This window comes from Macaca mulatta, chromosome 12, assembly GCF_049350105.2.
Source record: "Macaca mulatta isolate MMU2019108-1 chromosome 12, T2T-MMU8v2.0, whole genome shotgun sequence".
Taxonomy (NCBI): Eukaryota; Metazoa; Chordata; class Mammalia; order Primates; family Cercopithecidae; genus Macaca; species Macaca mulatta.
In genome coordinates, this window is record NC_133417.1 from 45,235,898 (window position 1) to 45,262,458 (window position 26,561).

At 33.3% G+C, this 26,561-nt stretch overlaps 1 protein-coding gene across 1 annotated transcript in view; it reads right to left on the reverse strand.

The window, feature by feature from the left end:
- Positions 1 to 26,561, reverse strand: part of LRP1B (LDL receptor related protein 1B) — a 374,764-nt gene that overhangs the window by 103,993 nt on the left and 244,210 nt on the right. The window contains exons 32-38 of the mRNA XM_077956546.1: positions 26,303 to 26,428; positions 25,133 to 25,270; positions 23,433 to 23,567; positions 20,051 to 20,170; positions 17,864 to 18,105; positions 1,962 to 2,185; positions 756 to 862 (exon numbers count right to left, since the gene is read on the reverse strand). Of these exons, the coding sequence (XP_077812672.1) occupies positions 756 to 862; positions 1,962 to 2,185; positions 17,864 to 18,105; positions 20,051 to 20,170; positions 23,433 to 23,567; positions 25,133 to 25,270; positions 26,303 to 26,428 (1,092 nt within the window). The remainder of the gene's footprint in view (positions 1 to 755; positions 863 to 1,961; positions 2,186 to 17,863; positions 18,106 to 20,050; positions 20,171 to 23,432; positions 23,568 to 25,132; positions 25,271 to 26,302; positions 26,429 to 26,561) is intronic.

Sequence of the window (26,561 nt, forward strand, 5' to 3'; positions counted from 1 at the left end):
ACCATGCATTATGTCCTTTCTGTGGAGGTGTAGTCAGTGGAGGGTAGATGGCACAGAGCCCCTGAGGCTCCCATAATCTGAAAATGTTTTATTGAAGTAGTGCTAAAGTTAGAGGTACAAAATGGGAAAGATACAACTAGGTAGACAAAGGTTGACATTCTAGATAAGGGAGCTGGGAGAAAAATGACATGAGAGAAAGACCATGGAGACAGTAAAGATCTGAACTCCTGGGCAGTCCTGAGAACACAGATGGTTTGGAGTAATAGCTTAGATGGCAAGTGGGCCAGGGAGATTAAAGTCATATTGAAAAGAGCTCTGAATGAAAAGGCAAAAAAAATCATCAAAACTGTCTTTTACATAAAGTATATTTAGCCACCTATTTGTTCATTTCATCTCTCATCCTCTAGGAATATTTCCCAATATCCCAACTTAATTAACATATATCTGTAAAAATACCCTAATGTAAATGTATTGCTATAAACTGTCAAAATTTCATGCCTGTGAAATCTGACTAATAGCCTTAAAACTTAGACAAGTTTCAAATCATATTCCTGTAATATAACTGACAGTATAAGTACCTGATTTTCAAGTTGAGAAAATAGGACATGAAATGTAAACAACTTCATAAAATCATACTATAAATGGTTTTATCCACTTGTAAATATACTTATATTGCCAACAACACTATAAATAACTGTTAACAGTAATATACTTGTCATTCTGCTTCATATTTTAGCATGTGTCAGAAATCATACCTGTGGGTCTCTGTAAGTTCTTTTGTACTAAAATCCTTCTCAGTGTACCATCCATGGCTGCTTCTTCTATGTGGGAGTGATCTCCAACAACAGTCCAGTACATCATCCTGAAGAGAGTGGGTCAAAGAGGTTAGCCTGGTGATGGTGCTGCTATAACCCAACTCTGCTCCACAAAGCAGGGACTCTTCAGACCACATGCCTCAGAGTCACCCCAGAGTCTCTTAAAAAATAGATTCCCGGGTACAACTCAAAACACACAGAATGAGAGCCTCCAATAAATGGCCTGGGAATCAACATTTTAACGAAAGTCTTGCCTACACACATTAAAATTTGAGAATCATTGTATACTATGATGTACCATAGCTCATTATTTAATATCCAAAATTCAATTTTGAAACTTTCATTAAAACTCAGAGAAAAATATTTCCACCACATGAAACTTCCCTTTTGTTTTGACACAATAGTCATTTTATTATGGATGCTGTATGAACATGCTATTTTTTTTTATAGAGAAGTAACTATTTTCTCAAACAGAAATTATTCTTTAATTTGGATGACTGCTTAATTCTAATAGTTAGGTATAAGTTGTCTCTTTTTACTCAGGAGTTATCAATCCACTTTATGGATGCTTAAGAGTTTTAGTTAACATTTTTCTATTTACTTTTTGGCCATTGCTTGTAGGTTTACATCTCTAACTAAAAGAAGGAAATGTTTGTAATACACTCTTTAAATTTGCGCGTGTGTGTATATGTGTGTATATATACACATACACACACACATATATATATATATTCCTTCATCTTTTATTACCATAAAGAAAAATGTTAGTACTCTGTATGTAATATGTTTGATATTATGTTTAATATTTTGATAATTCAATTTTAGATCAAAAACAGAGGTTGTATCTATCACACCAAGCTCATTCTTCTGCAATGCACACATATAACCATGCACAGACACACACACAGACACACAGGTACACTGAATCCATAATACAGGAATATTTCAGAAAAAAAATATATTTCGTATCATCATTTGGTGGGAATAGGACATGCTTTTTTTACAGAAGAAATAGTACAAGGATATTTAAAGGCATGTGACACTATTACACATTGAACACTCATTACAGAGACAAAATCTACACAGCATAATTTCTAAAAAGGATATTCATTTTCAAGAAATAGAAATACTAAACCATTAACCTACCCTCTTTTAGGATTTACAGCAATAGCATACGGTTCTCCAGCCATATTTGTTAAGAGTCTGGTGCAGTTGGGGCCATTCAGCTGCCCTACATTAATAGAGTACCTCAGACTGGTCCAGTGAGTAGTGTAGTAACTGAACCAGTGCATTCTAGAATGATCAGTCCAGTAAATGTTTCCAGCCACCCAGTCAACTGCAATGTCCCTGGGCCTTTTAAATTCAGGACACTACAAGGAAACAAAACAACACACCATGGTATTTTCAAAAGGAAATTAGCGGAGTTTTCTGTATCTTTGCATTGAAGTTATGGGGGAATTATAAGAACATAGTCATGTGTTAATTGCTACATGCAATTAGATGTCAAAAAGATACCTAATGCTATTTTCAATCTTTGTAGATGTATTATCTGCCTGAATCTTAATTGTACAGACCACTGGAGTTTAACCAGATTGCACCTGTTTAATCATTACTCTGCTGAAATATTTCCAGAACCATAGGAGGTTCACCCATGACTTCTGGCAGTCAATATTTTCTTTAGAGTAACCATAATTCTGATAGCTAACACCACAGATTCAACAAATCAATGTAAAAAACAATCATAATCTTTCATTCCAGAATTTTTTTTTTTTTTTTTTTTTTTTTTTTTTTTTTTTTGCGATGGGCGTCTCGCTCTGTCGCCCAGCCTAGAGTGCTGTGGCGCGATCTCCGCTCACTGCAAGCTCCGCCTCCCGGGTTCACGCCATTCTCCTGCCTCAGCCTCCCGAGTAGCTGGGAGTACAGGCGCCCGCCACCGCGCCTGGCTAATTTTTTGTATTTTTTAGTAGAGACGGGGTTTCACTGTGGGTTAGCCAGGATGGTCTGGATTTCCTGACCTCGTGATCCGCCCGCCTCAGCCTCCCAGAGTGCTGGGATTACAGGTGTGAGCCACCGCGCCTGGCCATTCTAGAATTCTTTTGTTCAACATCATGACTGTGAAATGTATCCTTATTTTGTATATATCAATTTTTAATCTTTCCATTGCTCAGTAGTATTTGTTCATGTATTTGCTCAAGTGGATTTGTACTGACGATATCCACTTGGCTTGTTTACAGTTTTAGGCCATTACAACTAAAGTTATGGATACTTTAGCACTTTTTTGTTGTTGGTAGTGGTGGATACAAACACTCAATTCATTTGGGTATTTACTAAGGAATAGAATTAATGTTTTCAAGTTTATGCACACTTAGCTTGATAGGATACGCTAGAAAAAATTTTCAAAGAGTTTGTAGCAATGTACAATCTTTTCAGCAATGTAAGAAAAACTCAGATGCTCTGCATCCTCACCATACATAATTTTGTTCTACAATTGAAAAATCATTAGTACAGCTAGACACATTTAGTAAAATACTATATTTTAACATATTTTGAAGAAAGTCAGAATATCTGTTATTCATCTTACATTTGATAGGTTGGATTGTCCATTCTGTTTTACTGAATTACTGTGAGACAATGGTAACAGAATTCATTGAGACTAGAGAGCAAGGAAAATAACTTATGTTCTGTGCCCTTCAATTAACTTGATCACTTTGAGCAGGAACTAGTGTAGTAATTAATTTGACATGACCAGGTTTATTGTGCATAACCAAAAGTGAGAAGGTATTCACAGGGGTATTATGGCAAGAGTAGAAACAATTATTTGAAGGTGATTACAACTAGATGTGTAATCAATATGTAACAGCATCTTTAAGACCTGGGCAGCAGTGGAAATATGAGTTTTTAACACATGAAAGCTTCTTGTGTGGGTTCAGAGGAACCAGTATTATCAATCAGTGGACTTGGATTAAAAGAAGAGAAACTGACCATCTTGAAAAGAACATGGAATGCCAAGAAACAGGAATTGCAAATCACTGTCTGCTGCATGATTACTGGGATCTCAAACAAGGAAAGTATGGCTTACATTAAACACAGAATCCATAGACAATTTCTAATGCCACTTATCATCAGTTCTTTGACCTATTAGATGTTAAAACTGAAATTATGAAATTGTATTACCCTATTTCTCAACTTTAACAATAAATGTTATCCATATACCCAGTGATATCTCAGTTATCTGAATTAAATGTAAAGCACTCTGCAATACGGTATACTCTAGAAATGTTATATAAATAATGTTCGCAGATGTTTAGAATATAAATGTCCTAGTCAAACCAAAAAATCATTTTCGAATGCTCCAGTATCATTTAAGCTAACTGTATTTTTATTTTCAACTTGTCATCATTTAAAAGTAAATACATCACCAAATGGCATGTGCATGTCAGTGTGAATCATAAATCTACAAACATGAAAGACAATGGGAAAAATCACCATTATAAGCTATTTTAAACCTGTTGAAGCATATGTGTAACTTTCTAACACTAGTAAAACAAACTTTTATGACACAAAACTTATAACACTCTTTGTCTAATTGAACATAGAAAAAGTATCTATTTTCCATTTGTGAGATGTAAATGTATACACCTGATTTTCAATCCTCATGGTATCCCTGATAAAATATGTCATATTCCATGCAAGTTCCACTTCTGTTGAATTTAGGATTTTCATTTCATTAAATTCATTCTCAAAAAATTCTGATTATCCTTCGACTTTAGACTTCTAACCCTAGACTGATGACAGTTAGTAACCCAGTTTCCTAATGTTCGTAGAACATTCAGAAGTTTGATTTGGTGATACTTTTTCAGGTAAACAGGCTGGTGAAGATTTTACTAAGGGTGAATTATAGAAGGATAAATTTAGGTCACATTTCTAGGGTAAAGAACATAGATTAGAAAAAGAAAAAAAAACTTACTTTTCATGATAAGTACAAGATATTTTGATGACTTGCAGAGCCATTTAATATATACATTTATTCTCCTTCTTCTGGAATAAGGAATCTCTAATGTCATTCAAGTAACAACTAAAGTAGTTAGAATATGGGATAAAAAATAGGCACATGCAATTAATTCAACCTAAGGTTATGATATCATAAATGACAAGATGATTCTCAGAGAATAATGGCAGAGGGTGAAGATGTTACCAGGTGTTCATCCTCAGTGACTCACAGTAAACTAAATACTTACTTATTTTCAACAATGAAGAGAGAATAACAAAACAAAACAAAAGACAATCAGGAGGAAGAGGGAAGAAAGGAGCGGAGGCGGAAGAAGACAACCTCCCTCAGAAGAAGGTGGCAACATTATTAACCTACTCTCAACCTATGGCCAAATTAGGAAATCACCCTTTGTACTGAGCTTCATAGGAAAGAAATAATCTCTACCATTCACATCTTGACCAGGATTTTGAATAGTATTAACCACATAAAAGGGAGCCTTATATTGAATGGATGTTCACTGGAGGATGAAAGGCAGAAACCCCTGTTGGATCTTCATATTATGATCACACAATTTTTTTAAGGAGAGGTACCAAAATCAATCAGGTAAACACGAAAAATGGAAAAACACAGGATAAGCACACTGACATTCTGAGAGTGGAAATGAAGATTGATATGGGAAAACAGAACAGGAGAGCTAAGCTCCTTGCCTTCAAAAATCATGAAACAAAACAAACAAGCATACCAGATTGGAGAGAAGAAAATATACAACTTTCATTTGCCCCATTGACAAGCTCACTAGACAGGTACATCCATGAAATGGAGATGCTAATTAAACGTGTCCTGTTTGAGAGACTGCAGGAGCATGCAGCTTCCCTGACAACAAAAGGGTATTTCTCATCTTGTTGAACAGAGTGGAAGACACATTTTGGCTGCATCCTTCAGACAGATGATTTCATTTCTAATAAGCTCTCTAAATACACAGCCAGTTTTGAGACCTGAGGCATCCTTCTTTGTAGGAATGCATTAGTCAAATGAATGAAACCCTTACATCTTACAAAAAAAGTGACAGTTTGTAACTAAATTAGAGGTTACTAGTTTAAATTACTAATCCTTTCTAGGTGTAGATTGTAAGGTATCTGTCACAATTCCAGCTTCAATAAACTGAAGATGTAAGTCACTGAAGACATTTGTTTTAAAACAGAAAAAGGGAAAAATCTATGACAGGGGAGTTCAAGCATTTGAGCCATGAAAATACTGCTGTCTGTTTTAATAAATTTCTTACAGTTAGCAATATGCTTTAAGAAAATTTAGTTTACACAAGGATAAACTGAGGTGATACCACATATTTTATTGATTTGTGATGTTTTTCATCTTGGTGTATATCTAAGAATAGAAAATTCAACTAATTTTATTAAAGTTACTTATCTCCCAATGGAATTGTATTAAAACAAAGATGTAAAACCATCCTCACGAAATTGTGTGTGGATGTCTCTGTAGGATATTTTGCTAAATGAAAAGACTATTGACATTTTGCTTCTCAAAATATGAATCAGATTCGCTTCCAATGAGTGGATGTAAAATAATAACTACACAAATTCTAAATTTTACTAAATTCTATTGACTTAGTCATGCTATTAAAATATCCAAATATTTCATATGTCAGTCAAGGAGCTCACATAGCAGTGGAGAAATCCTTAGAGAACCAAGAAAAAGTTATATTTAGAGCTAGAATGTGTACGAGATTAAAAAAAAAAAAACTATTGCAGAGATGAAAAAACTTTGGCTTCTATTTATGATTTATACTGAACAATAGATTATTTCAATCTGAATAATTTTAAGGTTGCAACGATCTACATTAGGACCATGTCAACTTGAAATAATCTTCTGTTAGATGAAAAAGAAACTTCAGATGTAATTCTCAGACAGTTTTTTAAAAAGACCAAATTTGTCGTTGAATTAAAGACTCAATAATGTATGTGATTTTGTTACTCTTTTTTTTTTTAAGCCTCTGTTACTCTTTTTTTTTTAAAGCCTCTTCAGTGTTCTTTAACCTTTTATTCCTGATTCACGTCTGTCCTCCATAAAGAGAAAGACTGGCTCTCTAAACTTTTATTCACACTATCAGAAAAACAAAGATATCACAGAAGATTAGAAAACACACTGAATTTGGAATCAGAAGAACTGATTTAAATCCTAGTCCTAGTTTCTCTCCATATTATAAGGTGTGTAAAACAAAGACTTTGGATTAGATGATCTTTGAACATCTCTAGCTCCTAAACAGTAAATTATGTAACAGTTCGAAATATTATCCATTCTGGGTAAGTCTGCATTTCGTATAGCCTTAAATGCATATCTATGGTAATTGCTCATTTTTAGGCATTAGTGAGTGAATAATTTGTTCGTGCTTGGGCTGGTAATTCTGATATTATCCTACATCATATGTGAATGACCTGGAAATAAGGAAGTAGAATACCTCTGACAATTACAATTTAAACATGCATAACATTCGAGAAATAATTCAGAGTTACCTGAGAGTAGACCTATCAAAACAATTGGTTGAGGAGTAAATTTAAGTTAAAATTTAAAAAAAAAAGTAGATTCTAACTTTTAAAATTAAAATGTCACATTATATATCCAAATTTTTGTTTTTTTCTTGAAAATTAAGGTCATACAGTTTGATATATCGAAACCGGGCTAACATGCCAGAATAGAAGAGCCAATTACCTGCTGTGCCCTCCTTTTATTAGATGTGTTCAGTTTGTCTCTATCACCTGTGTTCCCAATGTTTATGCCTATTTCAATCAATTATCTTACCTACATAACTTCTTTATATAATCAGTTTGCACAAAAATGAATTGAATTTAATAAAGATATTGTGTATCTATCAGAAAGAGGATGAAGACAGTAACAAACACATAGAAAAGAGTTAAAGCAGCAAATGACAGTGTGTTTCCAGAATCATTAGGTAAGTTCCTTGTGGATCAACAGGAATTTTAGCAGATGTACATGTGTATATACATGATTTATATGATATACACAAAATAAATTGTGTTCTTTTATCTCAGTGTCTCTCATCCATCAAATTCATTCAGATTATGAATATGTGTGTATGTGCACACGTGCTATGTAAATATAGGAAATGCTGAGTTTCATATATCATTCTCTTGCCAGCTTCATTATAGTTTCCTAGCATTTTATTACTCCTTAAACTGACAATAAAATTTCCAAGTCTAAACAGAACCCAGAATAATAAAGGGGTCACCTTGTAGGCTACTTTTTAGGCATAAAATTAACATTCTTCAGTCTTTCTTTGAGCATGTCCCTTCAAATGACAACAGGGCCTTTGGAAGACCTGAAAACACATTCTGTGGGATGAGATCTCTGATGCTTCAACAAGATCAAGATCATTCTCAGTGGTGATAATAAGTATAATAATAATAATAAAAGTGGTGTCTTTTTAATAAAGGAGCTTTGGTTAATTGGGAAAATTAAGGAAGACAGAAAAAAATAGCACGTAAATGACTTTGAAGGGAAGATAAAAAGTTGCATTCTTGGTAGTGAAATATGGCCTATATAGGGCTGGAACAAAACTTTGTGTTTGGGGATATATATGTGCTTGTTTATAGCTATGTAAGAAAATGGGAGAGGTGTGATGGGAGATGAGGCTGAAAATGACTAAGAGGCTTGTAAACCAATGGTTTTTAAAAGGATATCCAGTAGAAGAATTTACTTAGGGACATATGATGATCAGATTAATGTTTTAAGAATGTTTTGGCTATGGTGTGGAGAATGGCTTGGGTGTGAGGGTCAAAAGTGGATAGATAAAACCAGAGGAGACTAACTTAATGAACTCCAGGGAGAAGAGTGTGGAAGTTAAATTGATGGTTTTCTGAGACAAAGGTGGACAAAATATGAAATCTAAAAAACCATGATGAGATGCCATCTCTCACAAGCTAGAATGTCTACTATTAAAACATCAAAAAATAGCAGATGCTAGTGAGGCTATGTATTATATAACTATTTGTGAATTCATTTTGCCATATATCATTTATAATTATTCTTTCAACTTTCATAGTATACACAACAACTTTATTCCTTAAGGTTTGAGAGAAAGATACATAACCACATTTCCTGTTAAGCAATATATAACTAGCAAAAAAAAAGCTTTGAAATTAAACTTTCATGGAAAATCATATATTTCTTACTATGGTTATAAAAATATTTGCTATTCAGGTAAGGCCAATTATGCATGACATACTATAAACCCTTCAGACACAAGAATCATTGATTATTAGGATCTCTATCATAGGGATTTCATAATAGATATGACTTCTCACAAATTAATCTAAAAATGCAATGCAACAGCAATCCAATTCTAATGTGTTTATTCTTCTACTAAGAGTCTAAAACAATTTTAGAAATAAAAATGCAAGATTTTCAAATAATTTTCAAATGAATGGCTGTAGAGTTCATACATAGAGATACGCTATAATGCTACAGTACATTTTTAAAATATGTTCATGCGGCACAGATCCACAAAGAGATCCAAAGACTATGATGGAGACTCCATATTCACGCATACGTTTTGAGAGTTTAGTACCACAGAACAATAGAAATACCTACTCCATCACTAGAGAAATGAAAGACTATTTAATATTTAGGGTGGAAATTAAATCTCCACATCAAACCATATACACATAAATGCATTCAGATCCATCAGAAACATAAATATTTAAAAGTAAAAGAAGTATTAAAAGAAAGAATAGAAAGTATGTACACGTTCTGGATAAAAGACTTTCCTAAATATGATGTGATGTCCAGGAGCATTGACGGAAAAGACAATCAGATCTGACTACATAAAAAGCAAATCTTCTATATAGCAAAAACCATCAGAAACAAAGCAAATTCATTTGAAGGAAATGTTTTTTTGTGTGTGCGTGTGGGGTGTATATCTTACAAAAACTCAGTATTTACAGTATATAAATAGTGCATAATAAGATCTTATGGAAAACAAAACACTTTAAGGAAAAAATAAGCATAGATCAAAATAAGACCCCTGGAAGAAGCAGAATTTTGAATAGTTAATAAAACATAAGAAAAGGTGTTCAAACTTCACAATACAGAAAATACACATCAAAAACAATTGGCAAAAGTTTATTAGTATTATGATGCTGATTTTGGCAATAGCATTAGGAAAAATTCAAATTCACATATTGAGCATTTTTTAAAAGTAGTCTTTTTGAAGGCAATCTGAAAGTACTTATTCAAAATTAAGTTTGAATACTCTTTAATCTAGCATTTTCACTTCATAAAATGCCTGGACTATCTAATACAGGCTTTGTTACCCTTATACTTGAAGATGACCACTAAGACATTATTTGCAATAACAAGACAAAATCAAACAAATTATGTTTCTCAAAATATAAATATTGAAATGAAGGATGTTATATTTACACTATGAGTGCAATCATTAAAAAAAATGACATAGGTAAAATTAGCTAACATGGTAAGGTCTCAAAACTTGTTTAGTGAACAAAGTAAACAGCAGAAATGACTTTGTATGATACGATTCTACTACATATTGAAAAAACCCTAGTGTCGTACAAGTATCTAAGTTCATAAATAGGTAAACAGCTAATCAAACGATGGTATATCCACATAACAATATGCTATTCAGCCAAAGAAAGAATGTCTTATTGATATATGAAACAATATGGATGAATCTCACAATCATTGTGCTGAGTGAAAGACGACCGATCAAAAAGGGTACTTACTATGTACATAAAATAATAGAAAGAGCAAACTAATCTATAATGAAGAAAACAAATCAGTAGTTGTCTGGTGATGGGAGAAAAGTGGGCCAGGGTCTGGGGGAATAGATTACTGAGGGAATTAGATGACCATATGGAAAGAGTTGGAGGTCATATAGATATGTTCATTAGTTTGATTGTGATGATAATCAAAACTTTTGAAATTGTATATGCTGTATATATTTAAATATGTAGAGTTTATTTTATGACAATTATAGCTTGAGCTTCTAAAAATGCTCTAGATGTACCAGTATATAAATTTATAGAAAAATATTTGTATAGTACAGAACAAATTGATCGTCTATTAAGAGAGCTGTGGACTTTGAGGAAACAGGATAAAGAATCCTTTTCACTTTTTGCCATTCTGACTGCTGGATTGTGAGTGAAAAGTGCAGCAAGGACAGAAGTTAGGAGGCTACTGAACTAATTCAAAAGAAAGATGCCTGGATCAAACCTAGGTGCCCTCAGCAAAGCTAATATAAGGTAGCCCACTCTTGGACATACCTGGAAGGTGTATTCAACAAGACTTCCTGATTTATTAGTCATGATGGAAGGAAAGGAATCAGCAACAACTAATGACTCCAAGATGTTTATTTTAAACATGTGAAAAATAGAGTTGTCATTAAATGAGATTACAGAAGTGGATTTGAGGGATACAATGTGAAGTTTATTTCGGGGCATTCTAGTTTCAATATTTTTTTTTAGATACAAAAGAAAAAGAAAGTAAGCAGTTGGACAAGGGATGATATCAATTATGTTAACATGTCCATATATGTTAAGCCATGAAACTATGTGAGCTCAACAAGGAAGTAAGGGAAGAGAGTAGAGGACTAAGGTCTGAGCCTGGGGTATTTCATTATTAAGACGGACAAAGAAAAGGAGCAAGTAAAAGAGAATGAGTAGGTGAGGGAAAAAAAGAAACGTTAAAACACCAATTAAATAATAACTACATTGGTAATTCACCTTAGTATCATTTTATTTTACAGGCTTGTGATTACATAATATGACATGATAAAATAAGTATCTACTGAAAGCCTGGCTGGAGAGGCTGATATTGTGGTGAAGGCTTTCTCAGTTTCACTGCTGCCAATGTTTTGCTCAGGATATTTTGTAGTGTGTTATCCTATCCATTGTAGCGTGTTAAGCAGCATTTCTGGCCTTACCCACTTGATACCTGAAGTAGTCTCCCGGTTGTAACAATCAAAAATATCTCCAGATATTTCTAAATGAGTGGGAAATCATACCTACTTGTGCTCTCTGATGCCTGCCTCCTCCATATACCCTAAATTTCTTAAGGTCCTTAATGAATCTCTGCCACGAAATTTGTTGAATACTTCCTTGTTGTCATTCACTTGATCTCTTAGAAGTATACTAAAATTATGACCCTGATCTCTTTCTCAAAATATTCTCCTCTCTCAGTTTTTGTAACTCTGCATCTTCTTATTTTCTCTGAATGCACTGGCTACTCCTTGTCATCATTTTAATTTTGCTTGGGAGATTGGTTGCAGTCCTTCTTTTCCTCCTTTCTTCTCTTACCGGTAATCTAATCTGGCTTCATAGTTTTATGTACATCTTCTACTCTGCTAGTCTTTAATGTGTATCTCTAGCCCAGAATATGTTTGTGTATGTATGTATATATGTATATATGTATATCTACACATATAAATATATATACATAATACATATAACATAATTTAATTTTATGCATATAACATATATACATAAATATATATATTTATGATTCATGTCCTCTCATAACTCATATACATGTATATATATAAAATAGTATTACTTCTTTCTCATCACAACTCAAATCTTCTCTCTTCAAATTGGCCTTTACTCATCTTATGTTGGGAATTGCATTATCTGAATTTTTCTTTCTTAGTTCATTATTTAATTCCTTTAATACATTTTTTAAAATTGGAATTTTCTGTATTGATCTACTTATGAGTTTAATTAACTTTCTCTTTCTTCCCTAGAAAATAAGCTCCATGAAAGCAAGATTCCAGTTCTGTTATTATTGCATTACAAAAACCCAACACCAAAACTAACAAGTAGGCTTTAAATAAGCCTTTGGGTATGAATGAATAAATTTTGACTGGTTTCCCCTAAAATGCTATGCTTTTTATTAATAATTTCCTCAGCATTATTTATTGTACACTCATATAATAATTATCACTGGTATATTTTTAATGAGTAAATACTGTTTAAGGAACTAAAAATCCATGATAGCAAAGTGTCAAATTTATACCTCTTTGACTTGTTTAGTAAAATTTTGACTAGATCATAACTGTTACATTATCATTTACCAGAGTCAATATGTATTATTGAGTGCCTGTCTTGTGCAATTAACAACAATCAAACCACAAATTGTAATGATGTAATGAACTGATAGCTTTAGATTTTTTCCACGTAATCATAATGATTGTAACTCTGATTTGAATGAACTCAGATGACTATCAATTTTTAGCAGTACCCAGATGTTCTGAAACAAGACTTTTTTTTTTTTTTTTTTTTTTTTTTTTTTTTTGAGACGGAGTCTCGCTCTGTCGCCCAGGCTGGAGTGCAGTGGCGCGATCTCGGCTCACTGCAAGCTCCGCCTCCCGGGTTCACGCCATTCTCCTGCCTCAGCCTCCCGAGTAGCTGGGACTACAGGCGCCCACAACCGCGCCCGGCTAATTTTTTTGTATTTTTAGTAGAGACGGGGTTTCACCGTGGTCTCGATCTCCTGACCTTGTGATCCGCCCGCCTCGGCCTCCCAAAGTGCTGGGATTACAGGCGTGAGCCACCGCGCCCGGCGAAACAAGACTTTTAAGTGGTTTTGTACACACACACACACACACACACACACGCTTATTTGTGAGTGCATATGCACACCTATGCACTTTTGTGTGTGTGTGTGCGTGTGTGTGTGTGTGCTTGTGATACACAGAGACTCATATATTGGGTATGAGATTTATACCTCAATTAAAAATTGAGACCTGTTAGGAATAACTTAAATAGATATGTTGTTAAAAGTGTTTTGGGGGCCGGTCGCGGTGGCTCAAGCCTGTAATCCCAGCACTTTGGGAGGCCGAGACGGGCGGATCACGAGGTCAGGAGATCGAGACCATCCTGGCTAACACAGTGAAACCCCGTCTCTACTAAAAAAATACAAAAAACTAGCCGGGCGAGGTGGCGGGCGCCTGTAGTCCCAACTACTTGGGAGGCTGAGGCAGGAGAATGGCGTAAACCCGGGAGGCGGAGCTTGCAGTGAGCTGAGATCCGGCCACTGCACTTCAGCGCGGGCGGCAGAGACTCCGTCTCAAAAGAAAAAAGGGTTTTGGGAAAACAAAATGACGTAATCAACTTTTTGAGAAAAAGATATGATTATTAATCAGTAAAATAATAAGCATGTTTATCCTGAACATTCTATTTACAAAAAGGAGAACATACCACAAAATGACATCTCATATTTACTTTTCAAAGTCAAGTAGATCAGATAAATCTGAGTATTTGTTTTGCTTAGGAATATTTAGATTTTTAGTGGTAAAAATTTAATCTGTGCTTTTAGAGTTATTTGCATTTTTCCAAACATTAACCTACTTTATAGTGTTTCCCCTCATATGCTTTTTTGTATAGCATCTCATACTAAAAATGATAAATTGCCCAAGAGCATGTACAATTGTTGCATAAAGCTGTTATATTCTGTTCTGGGTACTAAAATTAAAATTCGGAAGTCTCATTATGCCTTATGTACAGATTAAATCATGTCACTCTTTTAAGTTTTAAATTATTTATTTTCTTAAAGGAAAAAAATCCATTCCTTTTGTATAGCCCAGAAGATTAGAAAATCATAAGTATTTCTAATTATAAACAACTTGGTCTGCATTTGAAATTTAAATGTATAATAATTATTAGTATTCTAACCATTTTCATAGATTACAGAAGAGTATTGCCTTCACAATTTCCAAAATAATAATAATAATAATAATAATGAAACAGGATCATATGGAAAAATAACCATTTTTTTTGGAATGGACTTCATTTAACATTTAGTTGTCTGAATAATATTCTTCTGGTTTTTGATGCAACAGATTTTATACTATTTATGGAAATTGAACTATTCCAATATTTTTAGTATCTGCAAGTATGTTTTTAAAACATCCTGCTACCACATGGCTAACTTCTTCCATTTGGTTCACTGATAATGGAGTTACAACTAATGTATTCATAGCTTGATTTGTAGATTTTTCGCTCCCTTGTCTATTGATTCAGAGATAGAAATCAATGTGCCATAATCAGCCTAGGGAAAAAATCTTGAGTTTTATTTTTCAAGGGGTGGGGAAGTCTCAATCAGTATTATTTAATATTTGTGTCAAAACTTACAAGATGAATTAGATTACATGCTCATTAAACTAAGGGATGACTAGCATGTTACTGTTAGAAGAACCAATGTTTACATGGCAGAGTAATTCATAAGATAGAAAATCAATTATTAATACATAAGACAGATTTCAGAGGAATAAACACAAATTGTCCAGATAATAATTGGATAGATATATGATATGCCATACATCTTTTGGAAATCAAATATATTTATTATCTCAAAGGAGTTGTAGAAATTGTGTACTTCAATATTATAGTTGTTTTCAGATGAGTAAGCTGAGACTCAGATATGTGATATATCTTTCAAGTTAATTGCTCTACAATTCATATTACTCACTAAAGTGGTAATAATAGATTTAGTCTGTCTTTATAATATTGAAATATCAGTAATACAAAAAGATTTAGGAAGCAAAGTTAAATAGTTGCTTTTATCAGTGCAGCTCTAAAGTATTTTTTAAAATAATGTATTGGCTAGAATTGTTAGGAAATTTGGCTTATAGTGCTAAAACTCATGGCTCAGAGGTTCCAAACTTACAATTACGGCATTTAGTTAGTTATGATGAACTCCTTAGTAGAAAATGCACTGCTACTGTTATCCATTTTTCTTCTTTGTGAATGCTATTAGTCATGAGAGATTTAAATAGAGAGGTGAAAACAAAAGCAAAACATAGGAAGTCTGGATGATATAACACAAGTTATTACTATCATTAAAAGAGTAAATAAAGTTTTATATCCTATTAAAATAAGTCTAATCAAGCTTTGCCATTGAATATGAAAGATTCTATAACACATTAATAAAGATAAAATATGTAAAATATACACATATAAATAAATATTCAAGTAAAATACATAAATACATTTCTGTGTATAAGAATGAAAACTTAGTTACCAAACATTGAGTGAATTTGGCTTAAAATCTACAATAAATTTTGTGAATTCTGTTCACTAGAACAGCAGTCCCCAACCTTTCTGGCACCAGGGACCAGGTTCATGGAAGACAACTTTTCTACGAATGGGGTGGGTGGGGGATTAGATTCTCACAAGGAACTCAGCAATCTAGATCCCTTGCATGCACAGTTCACAGATTCCTCCCATGCACAGTTCACAATAGGGTTTGCGCTCCTGTGAAAATGCAATGCCACCACTGCTCTGACAGTGTGCAGAGCTCAGATGGTAATGCTCCCTCACTAGCTGCTCACCTCCTGTTGTGCAATCAGGTTCCTAATGGCCACAGACTGATACTGGTCTGTGGCCTGGGGGTTGGAGACCCCTGAACTAAAGGACAATCAATTTCCCCAAAACACAAAGCTAAATAAAACAAAGACTTTTCTTGAAAAATTATGCCAAAATTAAAGATGTGTCTATCTTTATCAATTATAAAATGCAGATATGTAATTTGCAAATAATGTTTAATGTGCTAATATGAAGCAGAGAACATTTTGCCAATTATTGTTATTAATGTCATCACCATCATCAATAGAATCATCCTACTATTAATAGCAAGCATCTAAATAGTACTTCCTATGTACCTAGACAGTTAAACATTAGTATATAAAATACATATAATTAATGTATATTATTTATTAGTTACATGTAATTATATACAATTAATTTTAGTATATAGTTAATATACTAATATGTAAACTGAATCATCACTAGAACCTCTTGAAATAGAGTACCAAGAAGCTAAGAGGCCTGTAAGCAACAGGAATAAGATTCAAACTCAGCCAATATAACTCCACAGTATATACTCTTTATTCATGCATTAACAACAGATGCCATGTTACCATAGAAGCAATGTTTTCAACAGGCAGATTTCTGTTTTAGAGCTAACAAAAGTTAATGGTAGCTATTGTGTTCGAGGAAATAGGAATTGAACAATTCTGGTATACATGGATTTTTACTCAAAGGTTTCATCTAAATTAATCTAAATCTGAATTTGAAAGCTACAATAGCTTATTTTAAAACCAGCATATTGCCATCTACTGCTGATAAAATTAAAATATGTTCCAGACTTGCATCAAATGGATTCATGTAGTTCAAGTGTTTATGGTAGATGCTAGTAGAAAAAGTAGGGAGGACTTCTAGATAGGAACCTCTAATTTTTGTTAAACACAAAGCTTCAATTACATCCTGCTGGGACAGCACTTGACTTTTTGGTTGTACAGGAATGGGCCAGGCCCTATAAAAATACACATTTATCTGTCATTTTCCTTCCAGGTTACTTAAAAATATAAAACACACAATAACTTGACATGCCCTAAAACAAAAAGGGATAATCTATAACCATAAATTGAAACATATTCCAGTTTATTTTTCTCAAAAACCATGATTATCAACATGTCCATCATACACAAGTGCACAATATTTCTGTTTTGGATGTTTCCTGAAATATAGTTATCAGGAGTCAGAAGAAATGGTTACACCACTGAGTTGATGTCCTGTCCTAGAGTAGAAGTATATTTATGATAATGTAAGAAGAGAAACAATTATCCCTGCATTACACTACTTTCTAATGTAAAAATAATGTGATGTTTCCCAATCTTATCTCATGATAAAAAAGCTTATATTCATAATAATTGTAAAGCACTATGGAGCAGATGTTCTGGAGATGTTAGGTATCATTCATTAGCATTCTTATACTATATATAAGTCAAATACATTAAAGCAAAAACATAAAAGCGTACAACTAAAATAAGTCATGTACAGCTATGATAATGAATGAGCAGAGAAATACATTATTGCTATACAAGGAAAATATTGGGAAAATAATTGAATATATTAATTAATATAATTAGATATTACAATAGATACATTTTATTTAAAAAGCAGCTGTTGGAAAGGTATGGACTTTCAAATATATAATGGTATTTACTTACAATCAAGCCACTGTTTGCTTGCCTTTTTTCTCTGCCATGGATCCTTTTGTAGAAAATTCCGCCTGGATTAAACTGAGTACTCCAAATAATCATATCTCTTTGATAATATACATCCATCCCTGTTATTCTTGAATTATGTTCAATATGAGAAATTTGTTGATGATCGCCACTGTAGTTGAATGGATATATAAAACCCAGGATATCAGTGTCATTAGCAATGTAGAGAACTTGATCTTCAGAGCCTGGAGATTATTATAATAAAATACAAAAATAAAGTAAATTTCAACTAATGTTAAAAGCAATAATTGTACTTTTAAATGATCTTGAATTATTATTCTTAATACAGTTTTTCCTCAAAAATCAACCAGCTTTATATTATCTTTTAGTCTTTACGGCTTATTATTTCTGATATCCACTTATCTAAATATTTATAATAATTATTGATAGAGGTTTTCTAGTGCCAATCTTTCCTTGTGGCTAGAAATTATGTACATATAGATGTCCTTTATATGAAGAGAGATTATTATTTGATAAGTCACAATACAGTAGGTTATAATGCATCAATTGTCAATGTCCAGGTGCTATGTTGTATACTCATTAAGCTTCTAAAGTTTCTGAGTACTTAATTTATGAACCTGAGTGATCATTACTTTAGGCTAAGAAATAAAAATTAAGATATGAAGAATCTTCCTCTTACTGTATTTATACATCTTAAGTACTTATTAACTTTTAGCATAAAAAGATATCAGCATTTATTACATTAAAGTTCTATAATCTCTAAATTATCTAGAATCCTGCTAAGTGAAACATTCTAAATTTTTGACATCTACAATAGAATACTAATGTCATTTTCATACTGACAAGTAAAACCCTAAAGCAAATGCCAAAAATATCAATTAAAATATTAATGAAGCCCTAAAGAGAGGTTGGATTGCAGATACAGTTTCTGCAAATAAATAATAATAATACCCCATGAGATGCCTTTCAGCTCTGTAATGTTAATAGCTCTCATTAACATTATATAATGAATGAATGCTCATTATGTGTCAAACGCTATGTTAAGCCTTTCACAGTTTATCTTCACTTCTTATAACTATGGAAACTGAACTGAGGCTCAGACACTTTAGTGAATTCCTCGAGACCACACATTCTAAAAGGTGCTGTGCTGGGATTCCAATCCAAGTATATCTAATGCTATAGCCCACAGCTGATCCATTATGTCAACCTTTTCTTCTTGTAATAACAATCTTATTATAATAATAATGTCCAATCATACCTTGCAGCTAACAATATTGAAGTTACAATATTATTTAGCATAAACATATGAATATTAAAATCTATACCTACAATTGCCCAGAACCATAGTTTATCATTTAATCTTTTTGTTTGTTTGTTTGTTTGTTTGCTTGTTTTTCTTTTTTTGAGATGGAATCTTGCTCTGTCACCCAGGCTGGAGTGCAGTGGTGCAATTCTGGTTCACTGCAACCTCTGCCTCCTGGGTTGAAGCGATTCTTCTGCATCAGCCTCCCAAGTAGCTGGGACTACAGGTGCACAACACCACGCCTGGCTAATTTCTGTATTTTTAATAGAGACGGAGTTTCACCATGTCGGTCAGGCTGTTCTTGAACTCCTGACCTCGTGATCCGCTTGCCTTGGCCTCCCAAGGTCCTGGGATTACAGGCGTGAGCTACTGCATCTGGCCTATCATTTAATCTTTTTAAAAAATAATATTAGTAAGTGGAGGATTTCTAAATTTGAAAGAAAGATCTTGTTTTAAAACCCTTAAAATTCTTACTCAAAATTCCTTTCTCCTTATAATGCTAATGTTTAACCTTTTATTTTTATCCCAGGGGTATAATTTTTATCATATTCCCTTAGAGCAGACCATCAAGAGAGATACTTCACATTCTATCACACTGGCTTTTAAACTTTTACCCCTTTTGAAAAATTGTTTTGAACACTATGTGATTTTAACAGTAACCATGTATTTCATAGTCATTTCCATAAGCCATATAAGATTAAATTCATTAATATTAACTAATCAATTGGTCAAATTAATAATCATTAAAAATATTTTTATTTTATGAGAAATGAAGCTGTCGCTGAAATGAAATAGCAAATGGTTTTCTCCATAAAATGTTTACAACAAAATTGTAATAGTATTTGTGATAGTGGTTATAATCTTACCTTTTGCTATGCAGGTGTTATTTCTTTCTTGAAAATTCTGGTCACACACACATTTATATGATCCTTCCACATTTATACATTGATGGGAACATGTGCCAAACACCAAACATTCATTGAGGTCTAGAAAAGAAGAGCTCAAAATAGCATCATCAGAACCCCAGTTCATACTCCTATTCTTACCACATTTCAAAAAAGCAAAATTATTTTTCTTTAACGTATTACTAGTTTTTATTGTCCTTTCACATGTTTAATCTGTGACTTGCAGTGCCATATTTGTGAAAGTATAATCATTTTTCACAATGTTTGTGCTAGAAGATTCATCAGTTGCCATTGCTTTTATTAATCCACTTAGAATATTAAAACATCAATTTCAAACTTCCCTGAGGCTTCTTTTTTTCTGTTTTAAAATGTTTACTTATTTTTTTACCTTTTAAGTTCAAGGATACAAGTGCAGGTTTGCTACTAGATAAACTTGTACCCCCATTGGGGTTTGTTGTATAGATTTCCATTCACACAAATAGACCTGCCTTGAGGTTTTCTTTTAAGCTGTTTGTGATGACCTACCTCCATGCCTTTGCAGATGTCATGGGCTATTCTTTCATCCTGTAATGCCCTTGCCCATGTTTCCATACAGAATTTCTACTCATCTTTCAAGATCCACCTGAAATAAAGCCTTCCTTGGTCTCCACGATATATGAGAGTGATGATTCATCACTAGTTCCTCCAGTCTTTGCTCTCCTGGTGTTTCTTTCTTACACTGTTGTTATATTTCAGGAATGTGGTTACATCATATCTTCTACTTGAATGTCAGTCCCTTGAGGACATAAATTATGATACATTCCTTTTTTATTGCCAGATTTTGCACAATGACTGGCAGAGAACAAAGATTTGGGTGCATCTCTAATACACTTCTGGACTCATATATATGAAGTGACTATGTAACAAGAAGGGCTGTATTGAGATTATGTGAATTAAGCAAGCAAAAAACTGCATGCCTATATATGAATACATAACTCTAAATCACGAGCATACATAAATAAATCACGGCAGTATTCATGTGATTTAATTAGAGTCATGTAGTTTGGCACATGACTCTAATTTTAAGGGCTTATGAAGAGCCAGGATTGAGGCCAGATTATTCTAGGGAACTGTCTAATCTTCCTCTCTTTTCCTTCTCTACTTTTGTGTTTAACCAGCATATTTCCCCTGCCTCATTTTATCACTTATAATCTCCTAATTACTTAATAAATCTGTGAGATAAATCCTTCCCTTGAATAAGAGAACTTAAGAATCGGCACAGTACGAATACCTATTTTTTTTTGCGTAGCGCACAACAAGGTTCTAAGGCTCAGTGGTAGTGACACTTGTAAATCACAACGTCAGGGCTTAAACTCAGGTTTTCTGATTTTGTTGACTTTACTGTGATACTTTGCCTAAGAACACATAAGTATTTTCAGGACAACACATTGCTATTTGATTGAAATGTAGAGTAAATAGATGCAGAAAACTGTATTTAGTTGTTTTTAATAAATATTTTACAGGAATGAAGTGGAAAGCATCTTGTCAGTACTTAACCATCACAATTACAACAAATATTTCTGATTTGTTCAGCATCTGTAACTTTGAACAGGCAGTTATTTGTCACTATGGTTTCCCTTTGGTACAGAATCCAAATAAGCAATATTCTGCATGATTTGATAAAACCTCAACTTCCTCACTTGTCTCCATACTGGCCCAAAGCATCATTTTCTCCTCATCTCTAGAAAGCCTGGATCATGAGGTTTTGAAGGGGATGGAGGAATTCCACACATGCCTAGTACCCAAAACAGTACCTGGCACTCAGCAACTGTTAATCCCCTTCTACTTTCTTCCATCATTCCTCTTTACTTTTTTCCCTTTAGATATTCTAATTGAAGTGTTTGGGCTTTAACATCAAACAGCAATTTCTTATGCATTTTTTTCAGATACATAAGTGAAGGGTACAAACACATTTAAATTTTTGGATTATAGAATCCAAGTTGTCTTACCCTTCTTTGACACTGAAATAGAACTATTTTAATAGATGAACATTTTATTAGAGTTCAGAAGTTACTCATTTGTCCTACAAAATAATATGAAAAAGTAGATTCATAGCAACTTAAAATAAAGAATGTAGTGTGCAGGTTATATTTGCTGTGGAATACAATTAAAAATTAAGAAAAGTTGAAGAATATAATTTCTAAATTTAGTACATACATACAGAAAAAATCCACTCACAAATAAATATTAGAAAATAAATGTTATGAAATTAAAATCTTGAAAGAATTGTGTATGTGTGTGTGTTTATATGTAATTGATAGAGCCTTGGAAAAATAAATACCATAGTTTGAAAGACAATTCATTTGTTAACTAAAATACAGGAAACCTAGATTGTCAGCTTTCAATCTCACGGTAATGGAAAAATCAAATGTCACGAATAATCCAAATACACATATAACTCAAAATGTAGTTAAACATGACATGACTACACTTATCCCCCTTTTGGGTGAGTAGAATCAATTCATTTAAATAATTCCATTTTGATTAACACAAAGTAAAATCATTTTTCTTAGCCCCAAAATATCACAGAGAAACATAACAAAAGCAAGCTGGTAGGTAAAAGCATTTGAAGACTTGAATTTAGCCTGGATAAGCCAGACTTAGTTATTTTAAGTTTGGCTGTACTTACAATAATGTGAATATGAATACAAATAGCAGTTTTATTGGAGAAACTTGCAGAAAGTGCATATGGGTCTGTATTTCATGGTTCTATAGTTAGAACACTGATGTAGATTATATTTACTTACTTACTATAAGATTTTGGCTATCCTACATGCTCAATTTTTAAATGATCTCAAGTAAGTTGACAGATTTATGTAGATCCTGACTTTGAATTTTTAAAGACACATTATGATCTATTTAAAACATGATTTTAGGACAAAAGCCCATGCCTCTCTAAATGTGATTTACCTATTTCAGTATTGCAAATGCCACACTCAAGAGAAATGGGTCATCATAAACATATTTTTTTTTCATGAAGCAAGACTAATTCTCCAATAGTTCCTGAACCAGCAATTTCATTATTTGCATTTCAAAACAGTATTGTAGCAATAGAATTGAAATTCCTGCAGCTCTGAATTTGCTATAGAAAAAGCTTTGTAGCCTCTGTCGTGGTTAGCTTAGCTCCACAAACAAACAAGCTCTTGACCCCAGAGACTTTCATTCTCATAAGTGAAATGGTATCCCGTAGATAGACATCATTTTGATGAAAATCAATCCCCTGTGATTTCACAATTTAGAAGTCTTGGGAGTCTTTTCATAACCCAAAGATTTACGAGCAAGCTGTTGAGGAAAAGTACTCTACCTTCACATTGTCTGTGTTTCATGTTTCTCTGAAATCCAGGCTTACAGCGACAGAAAACAGATGTTTTTATTTGGTTACAATTTGCATCGTCTCCACATGGATTCACATTATCTTCACAGGTATATTCAGTAGGAGCTGGGATTTAAAAATATTATCAAAACTAATATAATTCTAATTCCTGAAGTGGGGAGTTTACTTTTAAAAAATATTTGAAATGGTATTGATTACTGCATAGATAACTATTTTTGAGTATATAAGGTTAAGGTCTTCTCTCCATATAAGCCCCATGTCTTATAAATGTATAGAAGTATAAAAACTGAATTCATTAACATTAAATACAGATTAGACCAAGCTGCTAACAGCTGATATTTAGGGTTGCTCTTAAGCTATAATATACTTTTTTAAAGTAAGTCAGGAGTCAATGATTCTAATGACAGGCTATCTTTATTACAGTACCATATATAAGTACTACACCCTTCTCTGAGAGCGAAAGCATCTCCTATACGCTACTTAGAAATTGAGGCATTTATTGCTAACCTACGCTTAATATTTGTAAACTCAATCAAGGGTACTGCTAAGTTACTCAAGCAAGTTGGCTAAATCAGCAGTTTAAATTTCATTTTTTTATGCTGGACAGACATATGAAGAGTAACACTTGAGTGTGTAACGTGCTCAGAATGGTTGTTTATAAGCTGCAACGTTCTGGGACAGACAAAAAGTTACTTGTAATTTCCAGGAGAGCAGTTGCAATTTTACTGCTTTATCTCCCATTCAGGAAAACATTTTAAAAAATCTTCTCTTTTAAATAAATGAGAGGGACATTATTATAAGGATAACATTATATTATCTCTAAGTTACTTAAATCAAATTTTTGACAAATATGAGAACTTTATTATAATTGTAACTATTATTTGTCCCCACTGACTTGAATATTTTACAATTAGTTAAAATAGGTCAGTGGCATGATACCACGGTTTAGACACATGTAGCCATATCCTGGTGGGTATTGCTTCATCCCTAAGTTAGGAACATTTAGATGCATAAATAAAAATAAAAGAAAAGATCCAAAAGTAGGAAATATTGTGTGACTTCTGTAAGCAAACTGAATTTAGGATCATAAATTTAATTATTTTTATCTAATACAAAAAAGTCAAATGCCAAGCATTAGTTAAATATAAACTATTCGCAATCAGGATGTAATAACTCAAGTATTATGGCACCCGAGCTAAAAAAAAAAAAAAAAAAAAAAAAAAAAAAAAAAAAAAAAAAAACACATCTTCTATAAGAATGATTTGGCAATGGATTAATTTTTTAAAAAAAATCATTGACTAAATTAAGACCTTTACTACCATTCAACTAAATATCACTGTTTATAAAATTTAAAAACACTACATTTGTCTAAGACAAATTACTAAATGATATAGATTACATTGCTGACATCAATTTCTATATCTGAATATTGATTTCTCAGCTTCTGCTTTAACAAGGGTACTCTTTACAAAGTCAACTTTGTCCACTTCATACTGTCTGAAATTAACTTAAGTAGTATTCTAAGGTTGCTTTGGCAAAGGTTTTTGAAAAAGGGCATCAGTAAAGCATATTTTGAAGAGCAATATTTACATCCAGAAAATTTTAGTCATATACAAGCAGAAGTTAGACTTGTGTATCCCGGTACTTTGCTTAACAGAAAACAAGCTCACCTATTCTGCATCCTTGCTCATCTGAACCATCTCCGCAGTCATCAAGCCGATCACACTGGAGATCCATAGGGATGCATTTTTTATTACTACAAGCAAATTCATCCTTTTTACAAGGCCTTGCTTTATATGTCAGCTTACCTATAGAGGCATACAAAAAATGATTAGTGCTCCACAGAATCAAAACACACTATTGAGCATGTAATATCTCCAAAATTTTACTAACTACTATGAAAAACATGGGTTTATAATTCTTGATTTGAAGCTCTCAAGGTCAATTTTGTTTTGTTTTGTTTTGTTTTTTGTTTTTTGTTTTTTGTTTTTTGAGACGGAGTCTCGCTCTGTCGCCCAGGCTGGAGTGCAGTGGCGCGATCTCGGCTCACTGCAAGCTCCGCCTCCTGGGTTTACGCCATTCTCCTGCCTCAGCCTCCTGAGTAGCTGGGACTACAGGCGCCCGTCACCGCGCCCAGCTAATTTTTTGTATTTTTAGTAGAGACGGGGTTTCACAGTGGTCTCGATCTCCTGACCTTGTGATCCGCCCGCCTCGGCCTCCCAAAGTGCTGGGATTACAGGCGTGAGCCACCGCGCCCGGCCTCAAGGTCAAATTTTTAAACATTCTGAAATTTTTAGATTTTAGGAAAGTGACAGTATGTTTACTTTAAGTAAGTAACACTGATATCTACAGAAAATTTAAAAAATATTTACCCTAAGTGGAATTTTTTTAGAGGATGATATTAAATGGCTCCAATTAGATCAGGTGAAGCTTTGTCTCCAAATGATTTTACTGCAAACATAAGTCTTTTGCATTAAAAGGTTTTTGAACTTCAGAATTTGGAAAAAGGAATTGCATATACATACAATCTATATAAGCTCCCTTTCTTCAACGAATTAGATCTTTAAACAAGGAGCATTTTAAAATCTCTATATTGCTTCTCCGGGATTAATATTTTCTAGAATAAAGTGGTTAGTGGGAACTATGGATAAAGGTGCACAGCTATAAGGCAAATGAAATGCTGGTGGAATACTTTTATACCTTGTCAGAAGATCAAATGTCTAAAAATAATGCCCTCAGACATCCACATAAGAAATATATATTTTTTAAAATATTTGTACCCCAAGTCATCAGAGAACCTTGTAGCCATCACTGAATTATTTCACATTAAACGCATTTACCACTACAGTGATCTTCATCTGAGTTGTCCCCGCAGTCATCAATCCCATTGCACATTTGCTCAGACTGTAGGCATATTCTGTTATTTCTGCATCTGTGAGGTCTTGTGGATGGACAAAGAAATTTGACTGAAGAAAAAGAAGAAAAACCAAAGAAGCTCCTTCGGGTACATTGATTTATGAAGAACATTCTCCCTTTTTCTTTTATTCTTTCTTTTCAAATCCATAAGCTAACTTTTCTAAATATCTTTTTTTGCTATGA